The sequence below is a fragment of the Chelonoidis abingdonii genome, chromosome 5 (assembly GCF_003597395.2).
Source record: "Chelonoidis abingdonii isolate Lonesome George chromosome 5, CheloAbing_2.0, whole genome shotgun sequence".
In the NCBI taxonomy this organism is placed as follows: domain Eukaryota; kingdom Metazoa; phylum Chordata; order Testudines; family Testudinidae; genus Chelonoidis; species Chelonoidis abingdonii.
In genome coordinates, this window is record NC_133773.1 from 35,754,359 (window position 1) to 35,776,219 (window position 21,861).

The 21,861-nt window shown below is 41.8% G+C and overlaps 1 protein-coding gene across 2 annotated transcripts in view; it reads left to right on the forward strand.

Moving 5' to 3' along the window:
• The first annotated feature begins 11,304 nt into the window (after positions 1-11,304).
• PPP3CA (protein phosphatase 3 catalytic subunit alpha) overlaps positions 11,305-21,861 on the forward strand; it is a 316,752-nt gene continuing 306,195 nt past the window's right edge. For both annotated transcript variants that reach the window (XM_032763032.2, XM_032763033.2), the window contains exon 1: positions 11,305-11,866. In XM_032763032.2, coding sequence (XP_032618923.1) covers positions 11,809-11,866 — 58 coding nt within the window. In that variant the 5' untranslated portion in view covers positions 11,305-11,808. The remainder of the gene's footprint in view (positions 11,867-21,861) is intronic.

The window sequence follows — 21,861 nt, forward strand, 5'->3', positions numbered from 1 at the left end:
GTGGGAGGGGGGAGGAAAATAGTCTGCAGTTCAGGGGATTCTTATATTAAATACAAGAAGCTGAAGATCATTTGAAAAAGCAATTTGATTGAAGGACAAGTTCTCTGGCATGCCTGGGGATTTAGATTTTTAAATGACATCTTTTTTTTTTTTTTTTAAAGATATTGACATCCTTATCCTGAAGCTGTTCTGCGTCGGAAGACCTCTACACCTGCACAGAGTCCCACTGAAGTCATGGGAGGCTCCAGGGTTTGCAAAGAGCAGTTTACAGGTTAAGAATCTAAATTTGCATTAGTTGTTTAGAGTTTGTGGTCACTTAGCTGTCTGATTCTCAGTTACACTAAGGCATTTTACCTCACTGGGAGTGTAAATTACACCTTTTTAAAGGCCCTTTTGGGTGTAAATGAGAATCAGGACCTGAAATACATAAATTACAAACTACCAGTATGTGTAAGTTACAGAGCAATTCTAGTCATTAAAGCTCCTTAGATATTTATGGTAATCTTCAGGCTTCAGTGCTTTGCTTTGTAAATATGAGTATTTTATGGCTGCAATCAGAGATCAGGTTGTTCTGTCCTTTCTTCCATTACAAAGTTCTTTGGAAAAGGCATAGCTTGGGAGATCACTTAGTAGAATGAACGTTTTATTCTGTGCTCCTTTTCGTACTCACTCATAATAAATCATAGGACACATTTTGGGTTTGGTTCGAGGTGCGTTGTGTTATTTTGCAACTCAGTTGAACTTTTGAATGTTTGTTCCTTAAATATTAACTTATTTTCATTAATCATCTCACTTCTGACACCCAGTATGGTTTGCTGTTACTGTTGAGGCTGGGGTTGGCCGTGAGGACATCTGAATAAATCATTTCCTCCAGGATATGTTCCACAGACATTACCCTGAAATTAGTGGGATTTCATCTATATTTCTTTCTGGCTTTAAAGCCAGCAAACATAAATAATTTATTGCATGTTAATAAAACCAACTAAACTTCCCTTCTTTAGAAAAAAACACATCCAAACTTTTCAGTTTGTTGTAGGCTGCGGGGGGAGGGGAGCAGAGGAGAGAATGGGGGGAATAGAAAAGCATTTTGGGTAATGTCCACCTTAAGCATCCCACTTTATTTCAGAATTCCTGCAGCTGTTGCCACACCAAGCAATTTTTAACACTTCAGCAGGATTAAGTCAGACCATGTATTAGAAAGTTTATAATACAAAGTTATGTTCCCAAACTTATTTTCCTTCTTGAGAGTATCGTCTGTTTCTCTGTCAATACATATCTGCTAGCGATGGTGGTTGCTCCTTTCTATAAAAATAATCCCTTTTCTTTTTTTACTTACTGATTCCTGGAAAGCTTTATTATTCATTTAGATAATACTTTAAATCCTTCAGAAATTCTGTGGCCCTTACACACGCCAAAATCCCACTGAAATCAATGCCTGATTAAGGATTGCAGGATTTGATCCCTGGGGAATGCTAACTACTTTTGACAAGATTGTGGCTTTAAGCCACTGTTTGCATTGGGGAAAGGCTGTAGTGGCAGCCACTCCTGGAGGTTTTCTCCCTAATGCTTTTGGAAGCACAGACTAAGCAGCCCTTGCTGTTTAATAGCCCTTTTAGAGCTGTGCAGACCAGTAAAGAGAGGCAGGATGTTGCCTTTCCTTCTTTGAGGGATCTTAGTGCCGCTGTCTGCACCAAACTTTCCCATTCTTGGCACAGCAAAGCCTGGTCTACCTATGCTTTCCCACTGGTCTTAACTAAAGATGTGATTTATTTTTTAAACACATTTAGTGAATAGGTGCTTCTTTCTATGTGAACACTTAAAGTGATTTAAAGCTGGCTTATATGGGTTTAGCTTGCATTCATAAACTTATAGGGGCAAACCAAATGGCTATAACCAGTTTTAAATTGATATGTGTTCACACAGGGCTTTGCAGTGATTTGTTTGAGAATAGAGATTTTGCCTGACTTCTGTGCAGTGGGAAAGCTCCTTTCACATTTCCCCTCAACTTTGCACACCTGTCAAGGCTAGAGACCCAGCTTAGGGATATGTTTTACACTAGAGATTTATTCAAGCTGCAGCTATTCATTCACTTCCTGTGACTACAATCAGAGCTTCTTTGGGTCAAGAACTGGTTTTATTGCAAAGGGGCAATAAAAACTGTCACTCTTGTGGAATTTTTTCTTTCACATGTCTTCCTTTCTGTGATTATTCCATGGTTATTTTCAAATGTTGTCTATCCCGTTCTGTATTGTCACATACAAGTACGTATTGCCCATGGCACTCCTATGACTATTATTACTCTTTTTGCACTGTTTCAGCAACGCAGTTCCAAGTTAGCCTACATTCCTTCCATGGCTTTCCCTTCTGATGCTGTTGCTTTCGTTCTGTCCTCAAAATTGACACAGTTCCATTATTATACGCTTAGGCCCTCTGTACACTATCTGGTTCTTTATCTAAACTATTGCCTGCATTTGTGTGAAATTCACCCATATGCACAGGGCCCCACAATGCCATAAGCAGCAGTTAAACTCCACTAGAAGATTCAGGGCCAAATTTAGGGCCTAGATAAGTAGCTGAGCCAGACGCCAGATGGGTGCAAGCAAGAAGTTAATCCTCCCACAGGTCATGGAACAACTATGAGCTGCCAAGACTACTTCAGTACAATGGTTGAAGTAGCCACAACAGGTGCTTATGAAGCCTCCACTAGGGGAATGGGAAAGATGTGAGGAACTTGCCATGTGGCCATAGGGCAGAGTGAGTATCCATGCCCACACGCTTCCTGCATGCCCTTCATCCAGCTCTCCTTTGTGCAGTGGAATAATACTGGTTTGCTTGACAAGGCATTCCGCCCCCCCCCCCCCCTCCCAGATTTGTGGAAGACAATTGGTTTGACTTGTTAATGAGAGACTCAAGAGGTGCATGGGACTTTGTGCAGGCCCATTGCTCTGAAATAATGTTACCCTATAGGCCTTAAACAAGACAGAAGGTAGAACCTCATAAACTTTGCCTGAAATATATAGACAATGGGTTCTCTAATTGTCATGATCCTCCTCCTTCCTCCCATATTGTTAAAGGGGAGTGAGTCATCATAGTTCAGGGCAGCTGCACCTGTATTTCTCTTTAGTGGCCCAGCAAGGGAACCCATTCTCAGTCTTCCAGTTTCTCAGCTGTTGCCTTTCTGGGTGAAGAGTGCATCTCACTGCCTTTTGCCTGGGGTATGTCCATGCTGCTCAGTTCCCTGCCTTCACTGTGCATTTCCCAGCACAGACAGGTTGCCCAAGGACACCTACTTGCTTTCTCCTCAGAGATGCTTAACGGGTGTAATTGCTACAATTATAAGGTACCACACAGTTCTTTGTATGCCAGCCTACTTTATTAAAAGAACCTACATGTACTGTATGCTAATAAGCTTACCACAGGTAACCTCGACTTAACATGGATTCTGGCAGTAGCAGTCCATCAACCCTCCTACCTCAGAACAAGGGCTCAGTCTGTCTAACCTGATCCTAAGGCTTGGGGCCCTCTATGCACCAGGGGTCCTGTTATTTGGTAAACCAGGAAGAAGGCCCTGCACTAGTTTTAAAACTAGACTATTTATCCAAAAATCCTGTCTTTGTCTGTTGGTCCCTGGAGAATCCAGTTTGAACTGGCATATGCATGTCTCTCCGGGGGGTGGCTTCAAAGTATTGATAATGGAGGAAATACATTAGGATCCCCCTCCCCTGCTAGAGAAGGTACATACAATGCTACAACGCCAAATATACAATTGCATTTTTAATACAATGTACCCCAAGGGTATTAAGACTAATTCAGTAATGTTTAACTTAATTCAGTAATGTTTACCTTAATTCCATAATGTTGTTAAGGATAGTAGGGGATATTGTCAGTCTGTCACATGGGGATCTGGTCACATGAGATGGATCCTAGTTCTGGTCTGGAAAAGTGTCCCAGTATGGAAAAGTTTGAGGACTACTTATGTATACAGAAAACAGCATGTCCCTGTGAGCGATAATCAATAGCTCTTATGCAGCTCTTACTGCCAAAATAACAGTAAATCCTACCAAAAAACAGTAGAAAGTTCTCTATTTAAAATCCATGTTATGAAGCAGGGAGGGGAGTCTTACGTCTCCCTCCTTTTCATAGTATGGCTTTGAAACTATGAGGAGCACTTGCAACTGAACTGAAGGAATGTCCAAATAGAAAAAAGTCACAAGGTCAAGACCTCGCTGCCAGGGCCGGCTCCAGGAACCAGCTAAAGAAGCAGGTGCTTGGTGCGGCCAATACCAAGGGGCAGCATTCCAGCCACTATTGGGGCAGCAGGTCCGGGTCTTCGGTGGCAATTTGGCGGCAGGTCCATCACTCCATCTCAGCACAAAGGACCAGCCGTTGAATTGCTGCTGAAGAGTAGAGCGGCGCCATCGCACTGCCGCAGGTTTTTTTTTTTTCTTTTTTGTGCCACTTGGGGAGGCAGAAAACCTGGAGCTGGCCCTGCTCGCTGCACCCTTGATAGAGCAGTCATGCATTTTAGCCCTGCCATGCTTGTATCACATTGTGTAGCAAGATGATAGATCTGATAAATGGGGTTTTTTTGGTGCTATGAAATATGAATGTTGTGACTTTTAAAAAAAATACCTGAAAACTGAAATTGTCCATTGGGAGGGAAGACCAAGCTTATGCAGCAGCAGCATAAACAGACACCGCTACTGAGTGGATGAAAATGGGATGAGGGGAGAGAGGGAGGAAACACAGTAAGGCCAAAAACATAGAAATAAAATAACAGAAGATTTAAAAAAAAAAAAAAAACTTTGGCAGTTTCTAGAAGTACTATAGGCATATAGGGTACTATCTGACCCTGCATTTCATCACACAGCATTAGTGGCAATAATGTATCTTTGTTATGAAATAAGACCTAATAGTAGTCCCATGGGCAAAGCCTGAGTAATGGGATTTGCCTGTGGATAGTAAGTATAGGCTGGGAGGACTGAATCCTACCTCCCAGTGAGGCCTTCCAAGTAGAACCCAGGATATACATGCATGGAGCCTGCAGTGAACTGCGGATGTGGGCAGCATGACTTAACTGACTATGTCTTTCTGTTCCTAGAGGAATGTAGGGCCTTCACCACTGCTTTCCATCTTTCATGGTCTCTTGCTGCAGTCTTAGCTTCTTCCCATGTCATTTTGATAGCTTTCAATCCACAATAATGATGCTCCCCACTTCATGAAGTTGTTGCCCATGAGATCTGTGCTGTGCATGAACCCACTGGCCACACCACATTCCTAACATACTTCTCCCTCCCTCCGTTCCAGAACAGAATGCTGCCAGAGTCCTACTCCGCAGCACAGAGGTAGCTGTGGAATCTACTGCATTGGTAGTCTAATGCATCATGTATGTAACTTGAGGATTCTCCCAAAGAGTAACAGAAGGAACATAGTTGTGTTTGAACATTTTGTACTGATTGGGCACTGACTTCATTTTATTAAATCACAATAGTAGCTACTCCCACAACTACTGTTGCTATCCCAACAAGCTAAAAATCCATGCTGTAATTTGCATTTGTCACTGTGGCACTCTGTACCTCAAAGCAATACCCTGGAACCCCCACATTCAGCACTGTCATATAATTATGATACATTTTGTACAAAGTATGCCTTGTGAGGTATCATTTTGAAAGTCTTGATCTGTTGAACATTAGTAACCTGTTGGATTGTATGAGCTGTCATATGACAAGTCATGAAGTTTTGTTATGTGTATGTTACAGAAATAATGTTGTGAGGCTGGGAATACCCAAAACTAGCCTTTCAGGTGCAACAGTGGAGTAGCCGGATGTGCTGATGGCCTGTTAAAGGGAATCCACACTCTCGGCGACCATCTGAGAAGACTTCTCAGAGAAAGCATGTAGACAATGGAGAACGTTTGACCAATGGGGGTGGACCCTCACATCACAAGCATAGATCTTTCCAGCAACCTGGAAGAAACTATAAAAGAAAGGGAAGTGACATCATGACTTGGCCTCACTCCCCCCACAACTCAACACCTGGAAACACATCTAGAGGACAAAAATTTTTAACTGAGGAGGGTGGCCCTGGGTGGAGGAGAGTTCCAGTCTATCTAGTCAAGATCTGTGACCTATTTGTACCATCTATCAGGGTGAGACACTGCTTGATTCAAATCCTGTCTTGTTCATAGAACTCAAATTTTATTTCTTAGGTAACCAACTTTGATCTCTACGCTTACTACTTATAATCACTTAAAATTTACCTTTCTGTAGTTAATAAATCTGTTTTATATTTTACCTAAAACAGTGTGTTTTGGTTTAAGTGTTTGGGAAATCTCAGCTCAGATTACAAAGGCTAGTGCAGGGATTCTCAAATGGGAGTCACGAGGTTATTACATGAGGGGGTTGTAAGCTGTCAACTTCCACCCCAAACCTCACTTTGCTGCCAGCATTTATAATGTTAAATATATAAAAAAGTCTTTTTAATTTATAAGGGGGGGGTCGCACTCAGAGGCTTGCTGTGTAGGGTGACCAGATAGCAACTGTAAAAAAACGGGACAGGACGCAGGGGGTAATAGGCACCTATATCAGAAAAAGTCCCCCAAAATGGGACTGTCCCTTTAAAAACCCTAGCTATGTGAAAGGGGTCACCAGTACAAAAGTCTGAGAACCACTGGCTAGCGTATGCCCTCTCCACAGGGGTAGACTGGGTAATAAATTTATACTGGTCATGCTTCTGACTAGGGCAGGACAGTATAGGCTGAGGAATGTAAGGCTGAGAAGCTGGGAGGAATTGGCTGGAGCCTCTCTATTGTTGGTTCATGAGTGGCTGGGACAAGCATTCATGTAACTCAGCTGAATGTGTCCCTGGCTGTGGATATCTGAGTAAGTGCAGTATCTGCCAGAGGTTTGTAGCTTGTCACAGCACCACAGTGTGAGAGGGATACCCCAGCATGGTGGGACAGAGGGCTCAGCAGTGCCACAGTTCAGGTTGCACCCTGGGAACCCCGTCACAGTCACCCTTTTTGTATTTAGTGCAGTGAATGTATATCTCACATTCTCACAGCTATAGGTTAATAGCAGGCAACAACGTATAGCTTCAAAAACAAACAACTCAAAGAAAGGTAATTCACACGCATGAAGTTGGTCAAAGCCACACACATGGTTTCCTCTTGCACAGGCTGTACAGGTTCTTTTGCTCTGTCAGCCAAGGCATTCCTCTGCTACAAGTGGTACTCTGTCCCTGTCACTACAGCTTCCTTAAAAAACAGCAACAAAGAAAGAAGATTTAAAAAACAAGCAAACAACCCACCAAAATCACAGTATAGGACAGTGCAAAAGAGGAGCAGGCATCTGTCAATAAGGGATTGTCTACACACACAGTTATTCAGGAACAGTTAGTCTTATATAACTTCATGTGTAGCCAATCTTATTCAGGAATAAGATTGCCTTGTTTCTGTTTAGCTTAACCCACTGCATTAAACTAAACAGGAATAAGGCATGGGAAATTTCACATGATCTGTCCAAAAAGGGAGCAAACCCCATGCACCTCTAAGAACAGGCGGGGTATGTGAGGGCCGTATAGTTGCTCAAGGTCTCAGTCAGAGAGAGGTGTAGAATGGTGTCCTTTCCCTTTGAGGTGTGTTACCTAGGGCTGTGATTAGGTGCATTCAAGGAAGAAGTCTAAAGATCAAGACAACGTCAGCAGTTGGGGCACGGGTATAGGTGGTAGACAGTCCTAGTGCTGGCTTCCGCATGGAAGAATGACACACTTGAAAACTATTAATAGTAGCACTGGATATGTTCCTTCCCTTCTGAATGAATTAAGCCAGAGCTGTTGTACTGGCATCAATAAATAAATAACTTGCAGCAGGTGTTACCAGCTAGGCTGCCCCATTTCATTCCAGTCCAAGCAAACAGTGGGGATGTAAAAGTGTTAGGAGAGAACAGTGGCTCTGGTTCAAGCATCAAGTCTATTAAGGAAGGAGATTACTACTCTGATTATAGTACCAGTGGATGTGAATAACTCTTTTCATGGAACAACGGTGAGGGTTTCCTCACCAGCCAAAGAAATTTGGCTAGCAATAAACAAAATTCAATGGACAGCTGCACAATATGTGCAGCATTGCTGATCCATTTACAGACCTTGCTACATGCCTACTGATTGACATACAGTAGGATGCAATCAGTCCACAACACATTTAAGCATAATTATTCCTGTTTTCCCTTTTTTCTCTTACTGTATTTTTCTATATCTACATCTCTGAAGGTTCTTAATACTGAGAAGTAAAAAAAAGGGGGATATAGGCATTTCTAGATTATTCTAGTGACACATTTTGGGTAGGAACTTTAGGAACATCAAGTTACCTGATGATCGGTAATTGTTTTTTCTATTATTTTTTGTTAAAAATGCCAGTGAGATATTTTGACATTAAATCATTCTTTAACACAGGCCCTCCTACAATTAAAAGCTGTCTTCTGTTCTTGTTATATGTGAAGGCCAGAAAACTAAATTCTTTTCACTCAGCGGAAAGAGAAAGGCCTTGATGCTGCAATGGGCTCTGTTGAGATGGATGGAAGATCAACTGGAATGGTGCTATGTATGGGTACAGTGGGTTGCAATGGTCCACCCATGTAAAACTCACTCCAGGGTGAGATTTTCAAAACAGCTCAGCATCCACCAATTCTCATTAAGGACAATGGAAATTGCTAGGTGCTGAGTGTTTCAATTTCAGGGTAACTGCACCTCTGTTCCCCCCTTTGTAGTTCACTCCAGGAATGTCTAGCCAGATCTCAGGGCTCCACCCGTTACCTTGTCTCACTTCCTTCTGATGGGGCATTTTAAGGCTGCACAGCTCCCTGCCTTACATTGTGATATCCCCAGCAAACCAATTTGGACCCTAACGGCTAGTGCCTGTGCATCACTTTCTCTCCGACTATGAACTGCATATTGCCAACAATTACAAGTTACAGAGAAAACATAAAAAAATATGAAAGTTCCTATACTCATGCTAAAATCTTAACAGAGGTCACCTATCAGCCATATGGGGGCCTTAGTAGGCCAAAGTCGTTCCATCCCTTCAGCAATGGTTGGGACAGAAGGTCCTGTCTGTTTGCTGGTTCAGAAACAAGGGCCCCAGCCAGTGTAGACCCAGCCTTTCTATACCAAAAGACCTTTCTCTGTCTGTCGGTCTCTGGAAAACCCAGTTTGAACCATTTTTTGCAAGCCTCCCCAGGGGAGTGGTACCTCTCTGGAAGTGTTTACCACCTTAATCACCCTCCCTTCCCCACTGTTTTACAGTTCCTGGAGGCACTTTGGCAACTCCCGCCTTCCCCAAAATGCATATGATCCCTAACCAAGAGTGATACATCAGCTATTCATAAACTTAATACAGTATGTTCCTCCAAAGATATTGCATGCAGTTGCAATATCTGTCATACTGAGCTCTTTTAAAAATCTGTGCATGTGTGATAATATCTCAAAAAGATTGTTTGTGTGTGTATGTGCACACATACTTTAAAGTATCGAGGGGTAGCAGCCGTGTTAATCTGGATCTGTAAAAGCAGCAAAGAGTCCTGTGGCACCTTATAGACTAACAGACGTATTGGAGCATGAGATTTCGTGGATGAATACACACTTCGTCAGATGCATGTTGGCATGTCTGTTAGTCTATAAAGTGCCACAGGACTCTTTGCTGCTTTTATACACTTTAAAGAATTTTTAAGATTTGCATAACTTTTTATTTGTAATCAAGGCAGATTCAGAAATATATGTAATGCTATTTCTTGAATTGCAATGCCATCACCAATAATCAGAAAACAGAAACAAAAATATTGAGTCTGAAAATGATTTCTCTCTAGAAACTAAAACTGTATAATAATATTTTGCATTCATAGTGGCCTCCAACTGAGGCTCTCAAAATACTTTATAATATTAATGAATTAAGCATCCAGCACCCCTAGGACATGTTCATTATTAGCCCCTTTATATACCATGTCCTGAAACTGAGGCACAGAGACAGAGCTGGTGCTACCCCATGGAGGGCCCTAAGCAGGAATATTTTTGCTCACCCAATCCTAAAACAGGCAAGTTCTTATAACAAAAAGCAAACACCCCCCATCCCCCTTTAGCTGCTTGGGGCCCTAAGCAATTGCTTAGTCCTAGTGCCAGCTCTGTACAGAGATATTAAGTGACTTGCCCAGGATCACCTAACAAGTCTATGGCAGTTTCCATGGACCTTCTAGACTTATACCTTACAAGACCATCCTTTCTCACCCCCATTATTTTGTGTTGAAATACTGTGTTTTTTGCTGTACAAAGCAGAGGAAAGGTAAAAGGACATACAGTATAATAATCTAATGTGCAGGATCTGCAATAGCCTTTGCAGCTAGCTCAGCACCTCCGCATTTCCCGATTGTAAGGTTATTCCCCCCTCCCCCAAAGGCTACAGTGACTTTACTCTAATCAATTATACATTGGTTGGTTAAATGGTAGCCGCTAGTGAAAACCCATCCATCAACCTTCCAACTGGAAAGCTCCCATCCCAAGCAGCCAAGGCCCCTCCTCCTTCCTTCGCAGAGCAGCACTACAGGCAAGAAGGAAAAGCCGGGAAAAGCTGTTGTCGGGAGCTTGGTTGATAACGGCACCGGAGCAAGAAGAAACCCAGCTGACGGCTGCCCCTAACCTCAAAGGGAGAGGGGCTGCAGCAGTGCATGGACAAGCCTGTCGTGTCTGTGCCTTACTGCAAGGGATACACACGCAGGCGCGATCACCCTGGAGCTTTTCCTGTTGTGTAGCAGTAGCTACAGTGAGTGACAGGCGGAGGCCGCCCCCGCCAGCTAATGACATACGCGCGCTATCTCCCTGCTGTTGTGGCCTTGTTTTTTTTTTTTTAAAGGGGGAGACACCCCCAACACCGCTTCTCTCCCTGTAACTCATCGCCAGCTGCGGTGCAATACCAGGGTCCAGCTCAGCGCTTCCCTCCAGCCCACAGTCCTGCCCCTCCTGCCCGCCCCGAGCCCCAAGGCAAATCACACAAGGCGCTTTACTACTCCCCTTGCTGCTCAACCAAGCCTTTAGAACGCTCCGGGGAGAATTCCACCCCCAGCTGCTGCTGTGCTCCCCCTCCCCTGCCCCCAGCCCGGCTAATGGTGAGAGCCGTCAGAACACCTGGGAGGAGAGGCGGGCGGTGGTTACCTGACAGTGATTGGCAGCCCGGCCTGAGCCAATGGCTGCGAGAGAGAGATGGGGGCGGCGGAGAGGGAGCTGGGAGGGAGATGCGGGTGTAAGGCTACGCCGTGAGGGTAGGTTGCGCCTTGGACCGTGTGCAGCTTAGTGGCTGTGCCTATGTGAGTGAAAAGAGAGAGGAGGGGGAAGAGACGTATCCAGATCCAGTGCAGCAGCCGAAGGAGCTGGAGCAGCAGCCGTTCTGCTGCTGTGGGGGAAGGAAGCCCAGGGCTGCTGCATTTGCACCCTGATTATTTTTTTAAATTTATTTTTTTCTGGCTGATTTTGCCCGTTATTTATGCAAAAAATATAAATAAGGAAGCGAGTGGCGTGATTGAGATAAATAATTAACTAGAGGAGAAGGCGGGGGAGGAGGAAGAAGAAGAAGAAGGAGAAGAAGGGAAGGAAAGGAAAGCAGAGCAAAGCAAAGCAAACCAAACAGCAGGCAAGAGGGGCAGTAACTTTAACCACAGCCAAGGACCCAGAGACACTGACTGGCCGTTTGTTGCTGCAGCAGCCGTCTCAACCTTGTGTCTGCGCTGTGTGAGGGAGCGAGCCCTTCCCTTCTGCCTCCGACTGCTGGAAATGTCTGAGCATAAGGCAATTGATCCGAAGTTATCAACGACGGACAGGGTGGTGAAAGGTAAGTGCTGTGCCGTGCACATACGGACACATACAGACAGCTGTCTACTTGCACTGCCCCTCCTCCATTTTTTTTAATTTGGCTACCACCGTTCTCCAAGATACTCTACGTTTCTCCCCCTCCAAGGAACGGGGTCTGCTTATTTACTGTGGCTGCAGTTGCTAAATGGACGAGACGTGTTTGGAGGCGGGGTGGAGGAGGCGGTGATGGGGGGAGTGAATAGGGAGTAACTGCTGTGAGAGATATAGGAAGTGGTGGCTGTTGGTCAGGGTTGTGTCTGGGGGTGGTAATTTGATTGGTATCTTGCACTATTGACTCGGGGTTTGGGTTTGCTCGGGACATCTCTCTGCCTAGGGCTACATTGCAGCATTTTCTCCCTCTGCCTTCAAGTGATTGCACAGGGCTCGCGAGAGAGAGGGGGAGCCCCAGCTTCCTTAGTTGCTGGAGTGTCTGAGGCAAAAGGGAGGGGAGGGAGAGAAGCACAAGAGCTTGGCTCCCTCCTCTCCTCTGGCTACTTCTTCGGGCATTTCCCCCTCCCTGGCCTGATCCGAGCCTCTTTGGGTTGGGTGGCCGGGTTCACACGCAGGCTCCGCTGGCTGTAGGCAGATCTTGTCACTACATTTCAGCTCCCCTCATGCATGAATATGCCCGTAAATCCCCTGATCCTGACAGCTGGGGCTCTCCTTCTCCCCCCCTCCCTCGCGTCACTGACATCTCTCCTCTCCCTTCCCTCTCTCAAACGTGCTGCTTAATGTGGGTGACACCTGGAGCCAGCGATTGATTCACAGAGATCTCTGTTCGGGCGGGGGCTCTTGCTTGCAGTCCTTTATGGTCTATTTCTCCACCTAGAGAAGGAGGATCCGCCAATCTCTGTCTCTGTGTGCACAGTACACACCTAGCCTATCCACCCAGCCACCAGTGCTGGTATGGTGAGGAAGAGCCTTTGCAGCGGCAGTAGGAAGTTCTTTTTTTCTCTGGGCCATGCCATGTAGTCCAGTAGCTAAATGAATTTCGTCTGGGGAGGGGGATGTGACTCTAGAATGTGGAATATTTATCCAGGATCATCCTCTCTAGGAAATGAAAATGCATGTGCAAGCTGCATAATACATGCTGAACATTAAGCACAGTAGAAGGCAATCCAAGCCACTTCCCCCATCATGGTTAATGTTTATGATTTGGCCTGGCTAAATGTGAAGTTATCCATCAGAGACACTGTGTGCCCTTGTATCTTTGCATGTGTGTGCACATATCTGCTTGTGGGTGTTGTTCCCCACAAATATGTATAATCTTGATGACTTCGCTCCATTGTAAAAACATACATATATGTTCTATGAGCTGAATGCTCCTGAGCCACTCATTTGTTGAAAAACATCCAAGAGTTTTCATTACCCACACAAACACAGTGCACAGCAATAAAAGAATGTTTATTTCTTTATGGAACATATGTGTGTGTTTTTAATATATGTAAAATGTGCGTATTTCTGTATATATATACTTTGGTGTAATACAGTGTATCCATCATAGGCTATAAACCTGTATTCATTTCCAGATTTTTTTGGTGAAATACAAACTCCAAATGGGCTGTTAATGATTCCAGAATCCACGAAACTTAGACAAAATTGACTCTGTATCTTGCACAATTTTATGTGTTTACTTGAGCATCAACCAAAACCCAATCTAAATCTTATTGACAGATTCACATCATTTAAATCTTTGTATTTTAATTTTCTGTTTTTTTCTAATTTCATATCTGAGGTGTGTTTTTTTTTTTTTTTTTTTTTTTTTTTTAAAAGAAACTTGGTTGTATGCACTATAGTAACAGAGTTCTAAAAAATGGAGTTTTGCCTTTATCTTGTGAAATAAGAAATATTTGTCACATGACTTAGGTAATATTACATTGAATCATGGTCCTGTGACATCAAAGTAAAAGAGCAAGGATTTTAAAGTTTGTAATATATGACTAGACTTTTCTGATACCCTTCAATTAGAGATATTGCATATATTACAAACATTTCGTACATTACAAATATTTTGCATAATGTCTGGAGTACACTAGTAATTGGGGGTTGAATGAAGATTGCTTCTTAAATTTTGTGTTTGACTCTGTGTAAAGGTAGGACCAAATTGTATGGACTTTACTCAGGGAAAACTGAAATTCAGTGGATATTCTGCTTGAGTAAGAACAGATGCAGGATTTGACCCATTATCTTTTTACTTAAAATATATCATCTTTGCTTTTCTGAATGCCGATAAATAAAATTGCTACTTCTGCATTTAGTAATAGACTCCATTACTGTTGTCTTTAAAGGCACTATAATCAGTCTAGAGTGGTGATTTTTTTATTTCTTGTTTTTACACATTAATGTGAGGTTTTAGTCTCCTTATACTCTTAATCTTAAATCACTCTTCACATTGTTACACTTAGTTCTGTCTTAATGAGTATATAGGCTCCGAACTTCCCAGAAACACTATTTATAAGATACTTTGACAGCACAGATCGTTGGGATTTCTTACCTTTTTTTTTTTTTTATGGATTTTGTGAACATTCAATCCACCAGATATTTAGGATTTTATTCCTTTTATGAAGTATTCATTAAGAGGAATTGAAGGAAGGAACAAAAATTGACCTAAATCGTGCATGGAAGATTTTATTCATTCATTTGGCCTGATAGTTGTTATATGTCAACATTTTGTAGTTAATATTTGGATTCATTTAACTGGTTCATTCTTTTATTAAGCACCAAAATCCGGTTAAATGCTTAAATACAGAACCTGGAGTGAGTAATGCAGAGTGAACTCTTAATAGGATTACTTTTATACTGTATCATATTCATTTTAAATTGCATTCACTGAACTGCTTTTTTATTGTTTAGAAGCATAATGAAGAAAGATAGTAATGTAGCTTTTTTCACTTGTAATAACAAAACAAATGTGATTCTTAACTTAATTTAGTGCTGTAGAATCCCAGGTCCTGTATTACATTAGTCAGAGCTATAGTATTTCTTTTTCATAGGTCATTATCTATATCTTCATGAGAGGAAAAGCTGAATAGCCTTGCAATGGTAAAATTAATAAAAATCAAACATTAAAACACATATGCAGATAATCAGTGAGCCTTAAATTGTAACAAAGAAAAATGCATCTTCTGGACCATGTTCCGATATAACCAGTATAAACCGAGAGTTTTTTTTTTAAAAAAGATGAATAAATGAATAAGTTGTAACATGGAACCTTATTTAGGGGAGAAACATTTTTTCGTTATGTATGTAGGCTTTAGATTTGATTGATTTTTTTCTGACTGCACAAGAAGCGCTGGCTCTACCAGTCAGGATTTGATGATTTACCTACTGCAAAGTTATAAGTTTAGTTTTGCAAGATCACAATTAGACAACATATGACAGGAGATGTCTTGTTATATCAAGATCTCCAAGCTCTGTGTGAACCTTAGGTAGGTACTACCACATAACAGTCAGTGGTGGGTTTGAGGAGGTGAGAATTCTAGCAGTTTTAAACAGATTGCTGTATTGCTGACACCTGTTGAGTGGTGTTTTGTTTTGTTCTAAAGATACTGCTAAAGAGAGTGACTCTAAAGATGAGAAATGACTTAAGTGCAAGTAAGTATTTCATACCGTGCTACTCACATGGAATTTTCTTGACTATCAAATTGATTGAACTCAAAGTAAAATGTCCTCTTTTTGTCACAGTACAGTTAGGTGTTACTGAATGCCTTGTGAGATCTTGGCTTTCTCCTACCTGCATTATGTGATTTGTTCACAGTGGCACTTGACAGCTTATTGAGTGAAATCTTAATACTCACATGTCTGAAATTACTGTACAGTGAGCAATATGAAGAAGTAATTCAAACCCGTGTATTAAAATGGCAAATTTTCAAAAGCAAATTCACTTTTGTAACAGTTGACAGAAGTGTATTCTTGGGAATGGTAGGGAAAGAGTATCCTGCATGTCAGTCTGAAGGATACTATTGTACTTTGGTCAAGCAATGATTATTCCACTTCTTTCTCCTTAATCATTATGGTGCAAAGAGGGTTGAGAACGTCTTACAATTGTAACCTAGACAAGTCAGATTTAGACAGTTGGTATTAATATGTGAAAATACTATTTTAAAATGTATTGTTCTGCAAACACACATATGATTAGTTCAGTGGGATTACTCATATGCCTAGAGCTGTGCATGAGCCTGAGTATTTACAGGATTGAGGCCCTTTAAAACCTCAGTGTTGCTGAAAGGTGCTCGCTTGAAAACCCTGTAGGTTGAAGTCCTTCATGTCCTCGCAGAAAGGTGTGCCACAGATGCTGAGAGGGTAACCTTCTCCATGTCACTCTGCTTATGAGCTTCTAGCCCTCCCCTTGGGATGAAAAGGTGGCTAATTATCCACACTAAAAAGAACAGGAGTACTTGTGGCACCTTAGAGACTAACAAATTTATTTGAGCAAAAGCTTTTGTGGGCTACAGCCCACTTCATTGGATGCATGTAGTGGAAATACAGTAGGAAGATGTATATGCACATGGAGAACATGGAAGAATGGGTGTTACCATACACACTATAAGGAGAGTGATCCATTAAGGTGAGCTATTATCAGCAGGAGGGGAAAAGAACTGTTTGTAGTGGTAATGAAAATGGCCCATTTCCAGCAATTGAGAAGCAGATGTGAGTAACTGTAGGGGGGAGGGGGAAATCAAATTAGGCTTGAATAAAGATTGGGAGTGGATGGGCGATTACACAAAATAAAACTATTTCTCCATGCTTATTTTCCTCCCCCCCCCACCCCGCCCACAGTTCCTCACATCTGCTTGTCAATTGCTGGAAATGGGCCATTTTCATTACCACTACAAACAGTTCTTTTCCCCTCCTGCTGATAATAGCTCACCTTAATGGATCACTCTCCTTATAGTGTGTATGGTAACACCCATTCTTCCATGTTCTCCATGTATTTCCACTACATGCATCCAATGAAGTGGGCTGTAGCCCACAAAAGCTTTTGCTCAAATAAATTTGTTAGTCTCTAAGGTGCCACAAGTACTCCTGTTCTTTTTGCGGATACAGACTAACACAGCTGCTACTCTGAAACCTATCCACACTAGTTTACCACTTGAAGCCTCTGAAATTTGCCAGTGAGGGTATCAGTGTGCTAGGTTTGGCACTGGATTTTAAGGTGGGCCGAGAGAACTAACTCATCCCACAAAGTTCACAGAACAGCTGTCTAATTTCAGTAGTGATCAAAAGGCGATGCCCTTGGCAAGATTTGAACCAGTGACCTAGAAGGGAAAGGCTCTATATCACATTATCAGTCTCTTCAGAATGTTCTGTGTTGCATTACAGTCTCCTGAAATGCTTATGTGTAAAATATATGGATAGATTTATATATTTTTTGGGGTGGCCCTGACTCTCTCTATTTAACTATAATCTCTTTGATATTTTATCCCTCAATACCTAACAAATAAAGTAGCTTGTTTAGTTACACTAGCAGGTGTTTATCAAAACAGTGCACTTTGTGGCTAGTCTTGATTTTTAGGTTCATATTCGTGTGTAGTGGTGACTGGTACATATTGCTATGAGCAAGGGGATAAGGCTCAGTGGAAACTCTAAACTTCAGTACTTAGAAAAATGTATGCACTTTTTGTAGGGTAGTGCCTGAAACTGGAATCCAGAGCATTCCCAGGTGTATTGCAGAACTGTTCCCCTTTGATGAAGCAAATGTGAGTCGTCTTGTTGTTTGGAGCTGACACTAGGATATTTTTTAGGGTTTCTTTTTAAATTTTTTTTAAACCAACTAAACTTTTTAAAAAATAGAAATAAAAATAAAATAAGCAGGAAGAACTGGAAGTGCTAATAAATAAATACAACTATGACGTTGGCATCACTGAAACTTGGTGGGATAATACACATGATTGGAATCTTAGTGTGGATGGGTATGGTTTGCTCAGGACGGCTAGACGGGAAAAAGGGAGGAGGTGTTGCCTTGTATATTAAAAATGTACACACTTGGACTGAGTTGGAGATGGACATAGGGATGGAAGTGTTGAGAGTCTCTGGGTAGGTAAAAAGGGGTAAAAAACAAGGGTGATGTTCGTGCTAGAAGTCTACTACAGGCCACCTAACCAGGTGGAAGAGGTGATGAGGCTTTTTAAACAACTAACAAAATCATCCCAAAGCCCAAGATTTGGTGGTGATGGGGACTTCAACTATCCAGATATATGTTGGGAAAATAACACTGCGGGGCACAGACTATCCAATAAGTTCCTGGACTGCAGCAGCAGACAACTTTTATTTCAGAAGGTTGAAAAAGCTACTGGGGGAAGCTGTCTTTAGACTTGATTTAACAAATAGGGAGGAACTCGAGAATTTGAAAGTAGAAGGAAGCTTGGGTGAAAGTGATCATGAAATCATAGAGTTTGTCCATTCTAGGAAGGGTAGAAGGGAGTACAAGCAAAATAGAGACAATGGATTTCAGGAAGGCAGATTTTGATAGGCTCAGAAGAGCTGATAGGTAAGGTCCCATGGGAATCAAGACTGAGGGGAAAAACAACTGAGGAGAGTTGGCAGTTTTCAAAGAGCACTCTTAAGGGCCAAAAGCAAGCTAGTTCCGATGGGGTAGGAAAGATAGAAAATGTGGCAAAAGACCACTTGCTTAACCACGAGATCTTGCATGACCTACAAAATAAAAAGGAGTCATATAAAAAATGGAAACTAGTTCAGATACAAAAGGATGAATATAGGCAAACAACAGGAATGCAAGGGCAAGATTAGAAAAGGCAAAAGGCACAAAATGAGCTCAAACTAGCTATGGGAATAAAAGGGAAACAACAAGACTTTTTATCAATACATTAGAAGCAAGAGGAAGACCAAGGACAGGGTTTGCCATTGCTCAGTGAGGAGGAGAAACAGTAACAGGAACTTGGAAATGGCAGAGATGCTTAATGACTTCTTTGTTTCAGTCTTCATGAGAAGTCTGAAGGAATGTCTAACTAGTGAATGCTTATGGGAAGGGAGTAGGTTTAGAAGTAAAGAAGAGTAAGTTAAAAATCACTTAGAAAGTTAGATACCTGCAAGTCACCAGGACCTGATGAAATGCATCTAGAATACTCAAGGAGTTAATAGAGGAGTATCTGAGCCTCTAGCTATTCTTATCTTTGGAAAGTCATGGGAGAGCTCCAGAAGACAGGAAAAGGGCCAAATATAGTGCATCTATAAAGGGAAATAAAACAAACCAGGAAACTACAGACCAGTTAGTTTAACTTCTGTTCCAGGAAGATAATGGAGCAAGTAATTAAGGAAATCATCTGCAAACACTTGAAAGTGGTAAGGTGAAGGGAATAGCCAGCATGGATTTGTAAAGAACAAATCGTGTCAACCAATCTGGATAGCTTTCTTTAGGATAATGAGTCTTGTTTGGATAAGGAGAAGGGTGGATGTGGTATACCAGAACTTTTTAGTAAGGCATTGATATGGTCTTGCACGATATCCTTATCGATAAACTAGGCAAATACAATTTAGATGGGGCTACTATAAGGTGGGTGCATAACTGGCTGGATAACCATAACTCAGAGAGTAGTTATTAATAGCTCAATCTGCTGGAAAGGTATAACAAGTGGGGTTCGCAGGGGTCTGTTTTGGGATCGGCTCTGTTCAATATCTTATCAACGACATTAGAGTTGGCATAGAAAGTACGCTTATTAAGTTTGCGACGACTACCAACTGAGAGGACTGCAACTGCTTTAGGGAGGACATGTTCAAATTCAAAATGATCTGGAGAAATTGGAGAAATGGTCTGAGGTAAACCGGATGAGTATCATAAAGACAAATGCAAAAGTGCTCGACTTAGGAAGGAACAATCAGTTTCACACGTACAGAATGGGAGAGACTGTCTAGGAAGGGTATGGCAGAGAGAGATCAGAGGTCATAGTGGACCACAAGCTAAATATGAGTCAAACAGTGGATTCTGTTGCAAAAAAGCAAGCAACATGATTCTGGAGCTGCATTAACTGTGTGTTGTAACAAGACATGAGAAGTCATTCTTCCGCTCTACTCTGCGCTGTTTAGCCTCAACTGGAGTATTGTGTCCAGTTCTGGCACGCATTTCAAGAAAGATGTGGGAGAAATTGAGAGGGTTCAGAGAAGAGCAATAAGAATGATTAAAGTCTGAGAACATGACCTATGAAGGAAGGCTGAAAGAATTGGGTTTATTTAGTTTGGAAAAGAGAAGACTGAGAGGGGACATGATAGCAGTTTTCAGGTATCTAAAAGGGTGTCATTAGGAGAAGGGAGAAAACTTGTTCAACTTAGCCTCTAATGATAGAACAAGAAGCAATGGGCTTAAACTGCAGCAAAGGAGATTTAGGTTGGACATTAGGAAAAAGTTCCTAACTGTCAGGGTAGTTAAACACCGGAATAAATCGCCCGGGGAGGTTGTGGAATCTCCATCTCTGGAGATATTTAAGAGTAGGTTAGATAAATGTCTGTCAGGGATGGTCTAGATGGTATTTGGTCCTGCCATGAGGGCAGGGGACTGGACTCGATGATGACCTCTCGAGGTCCCTTCCAGTCCTAGAGTCTATGAATCTGTGAATCACCCTTTGTGGCTGCTTCATGTATGTCTTGATTGATGCTTCTTTGGTGTGAATAGAGTGGTGCTCAAAATTGGTGAATTAGCAAATACACATCAAGAATTAAATTTGTTAAGAGATCTGAGCGAAGGGAGATTAGATGCTTACAATGCTTCTTTTCCCTGAATAGGGTTGTGCAAACAAGGAGCGTGGAGGGAGTCACTTTGTGATTGATGTGATATTAATGCTGAATGCTTTTTGTTTCCTCTTCAATATTGTCATAGTACACTTTCATGTAATAAAGGATTGCACTTTCTGTACGGAAAGTGTGGGATCAGGTTTGGAGTGAGGAGATGCAGGAGACAGTCTGCATTCAGCAGTATGGAAAACTGTACTACTGCTGTCATTTGGGATTGTTTGCTCTTGATCAATTCCTTAAACTTCATATAAGACATGAGACATGCCCAGTGCCTCTGTTTTGGTAACGTTTTAGTGGGAAATTTAAAGATCCCATTGCATTTTTCAAATGAACAAAGAATCTTGACCCATCTGTCCTCACTTAGTAAAACAGGCCATGTAAACTACAGTTGAGGAAAGAATGACAACTGCATACTTGCATAGTCCCTGCACTACAGTTAGTCATAGAAAATATCTTGGCTCACTTCTGTTTTTATATGTATGTTAACTCAGTGAATTCTATCAGTGGAATACTGGTTGGGGTGTGTGTGTGTGTGTTTTAAAACTGATCCAATACGTGTAGAACTTGCACTCTGTGTACATAATATATACAACTAGTGTTCATTTTTATTATACACCTCTACCCTGATATAACACCAGCCAATATAACACAAGTTCGGATATAACGTGGTAAAGCAGTGCTCCGGGAGGGTGGGGCTGTGTGCTCTGGCAGATCAAATCAAGTTTGATATAACGCGGTTTCACCTATAACGTGGTAAGTTTTTTGGCTCCCAAGGACAGCGTTATATCGAGGTAGAGGTATACTAATATTTAGATATCTAAAATATTGAAACAGTAAGCTGAACAAGTTAAATCAAAACAAAATTCTAGCAGGATATGTATTTGTGCAGTAATGTTTCACTTAGCTAGTCATTAATTTGCTTAACCTTTGTTCAGCCTGAATACTATCATTTTTGTAAATAAAATCAATTAATCGAATAAACTTTTCAAATCTACCATAGAAGACCTTCTCTTGTACAAACACTCTGAAGGGAAACACATCTGATCTTAATTAGAACTTTGCTATCTGGAGAGATCTATGATGGATGGTGGAAAACTGTCAGGCGGCTTTGCGAATGCCTGGAGGCCAGAGATTTTTTGGGGAAAGTCTTGGTCAAACTATGGATAGAAAGTTTTCTGCACAATTTATGGCTCTGTGACAGTGGTTCCCAAACTTCAACAACCTGTGAAT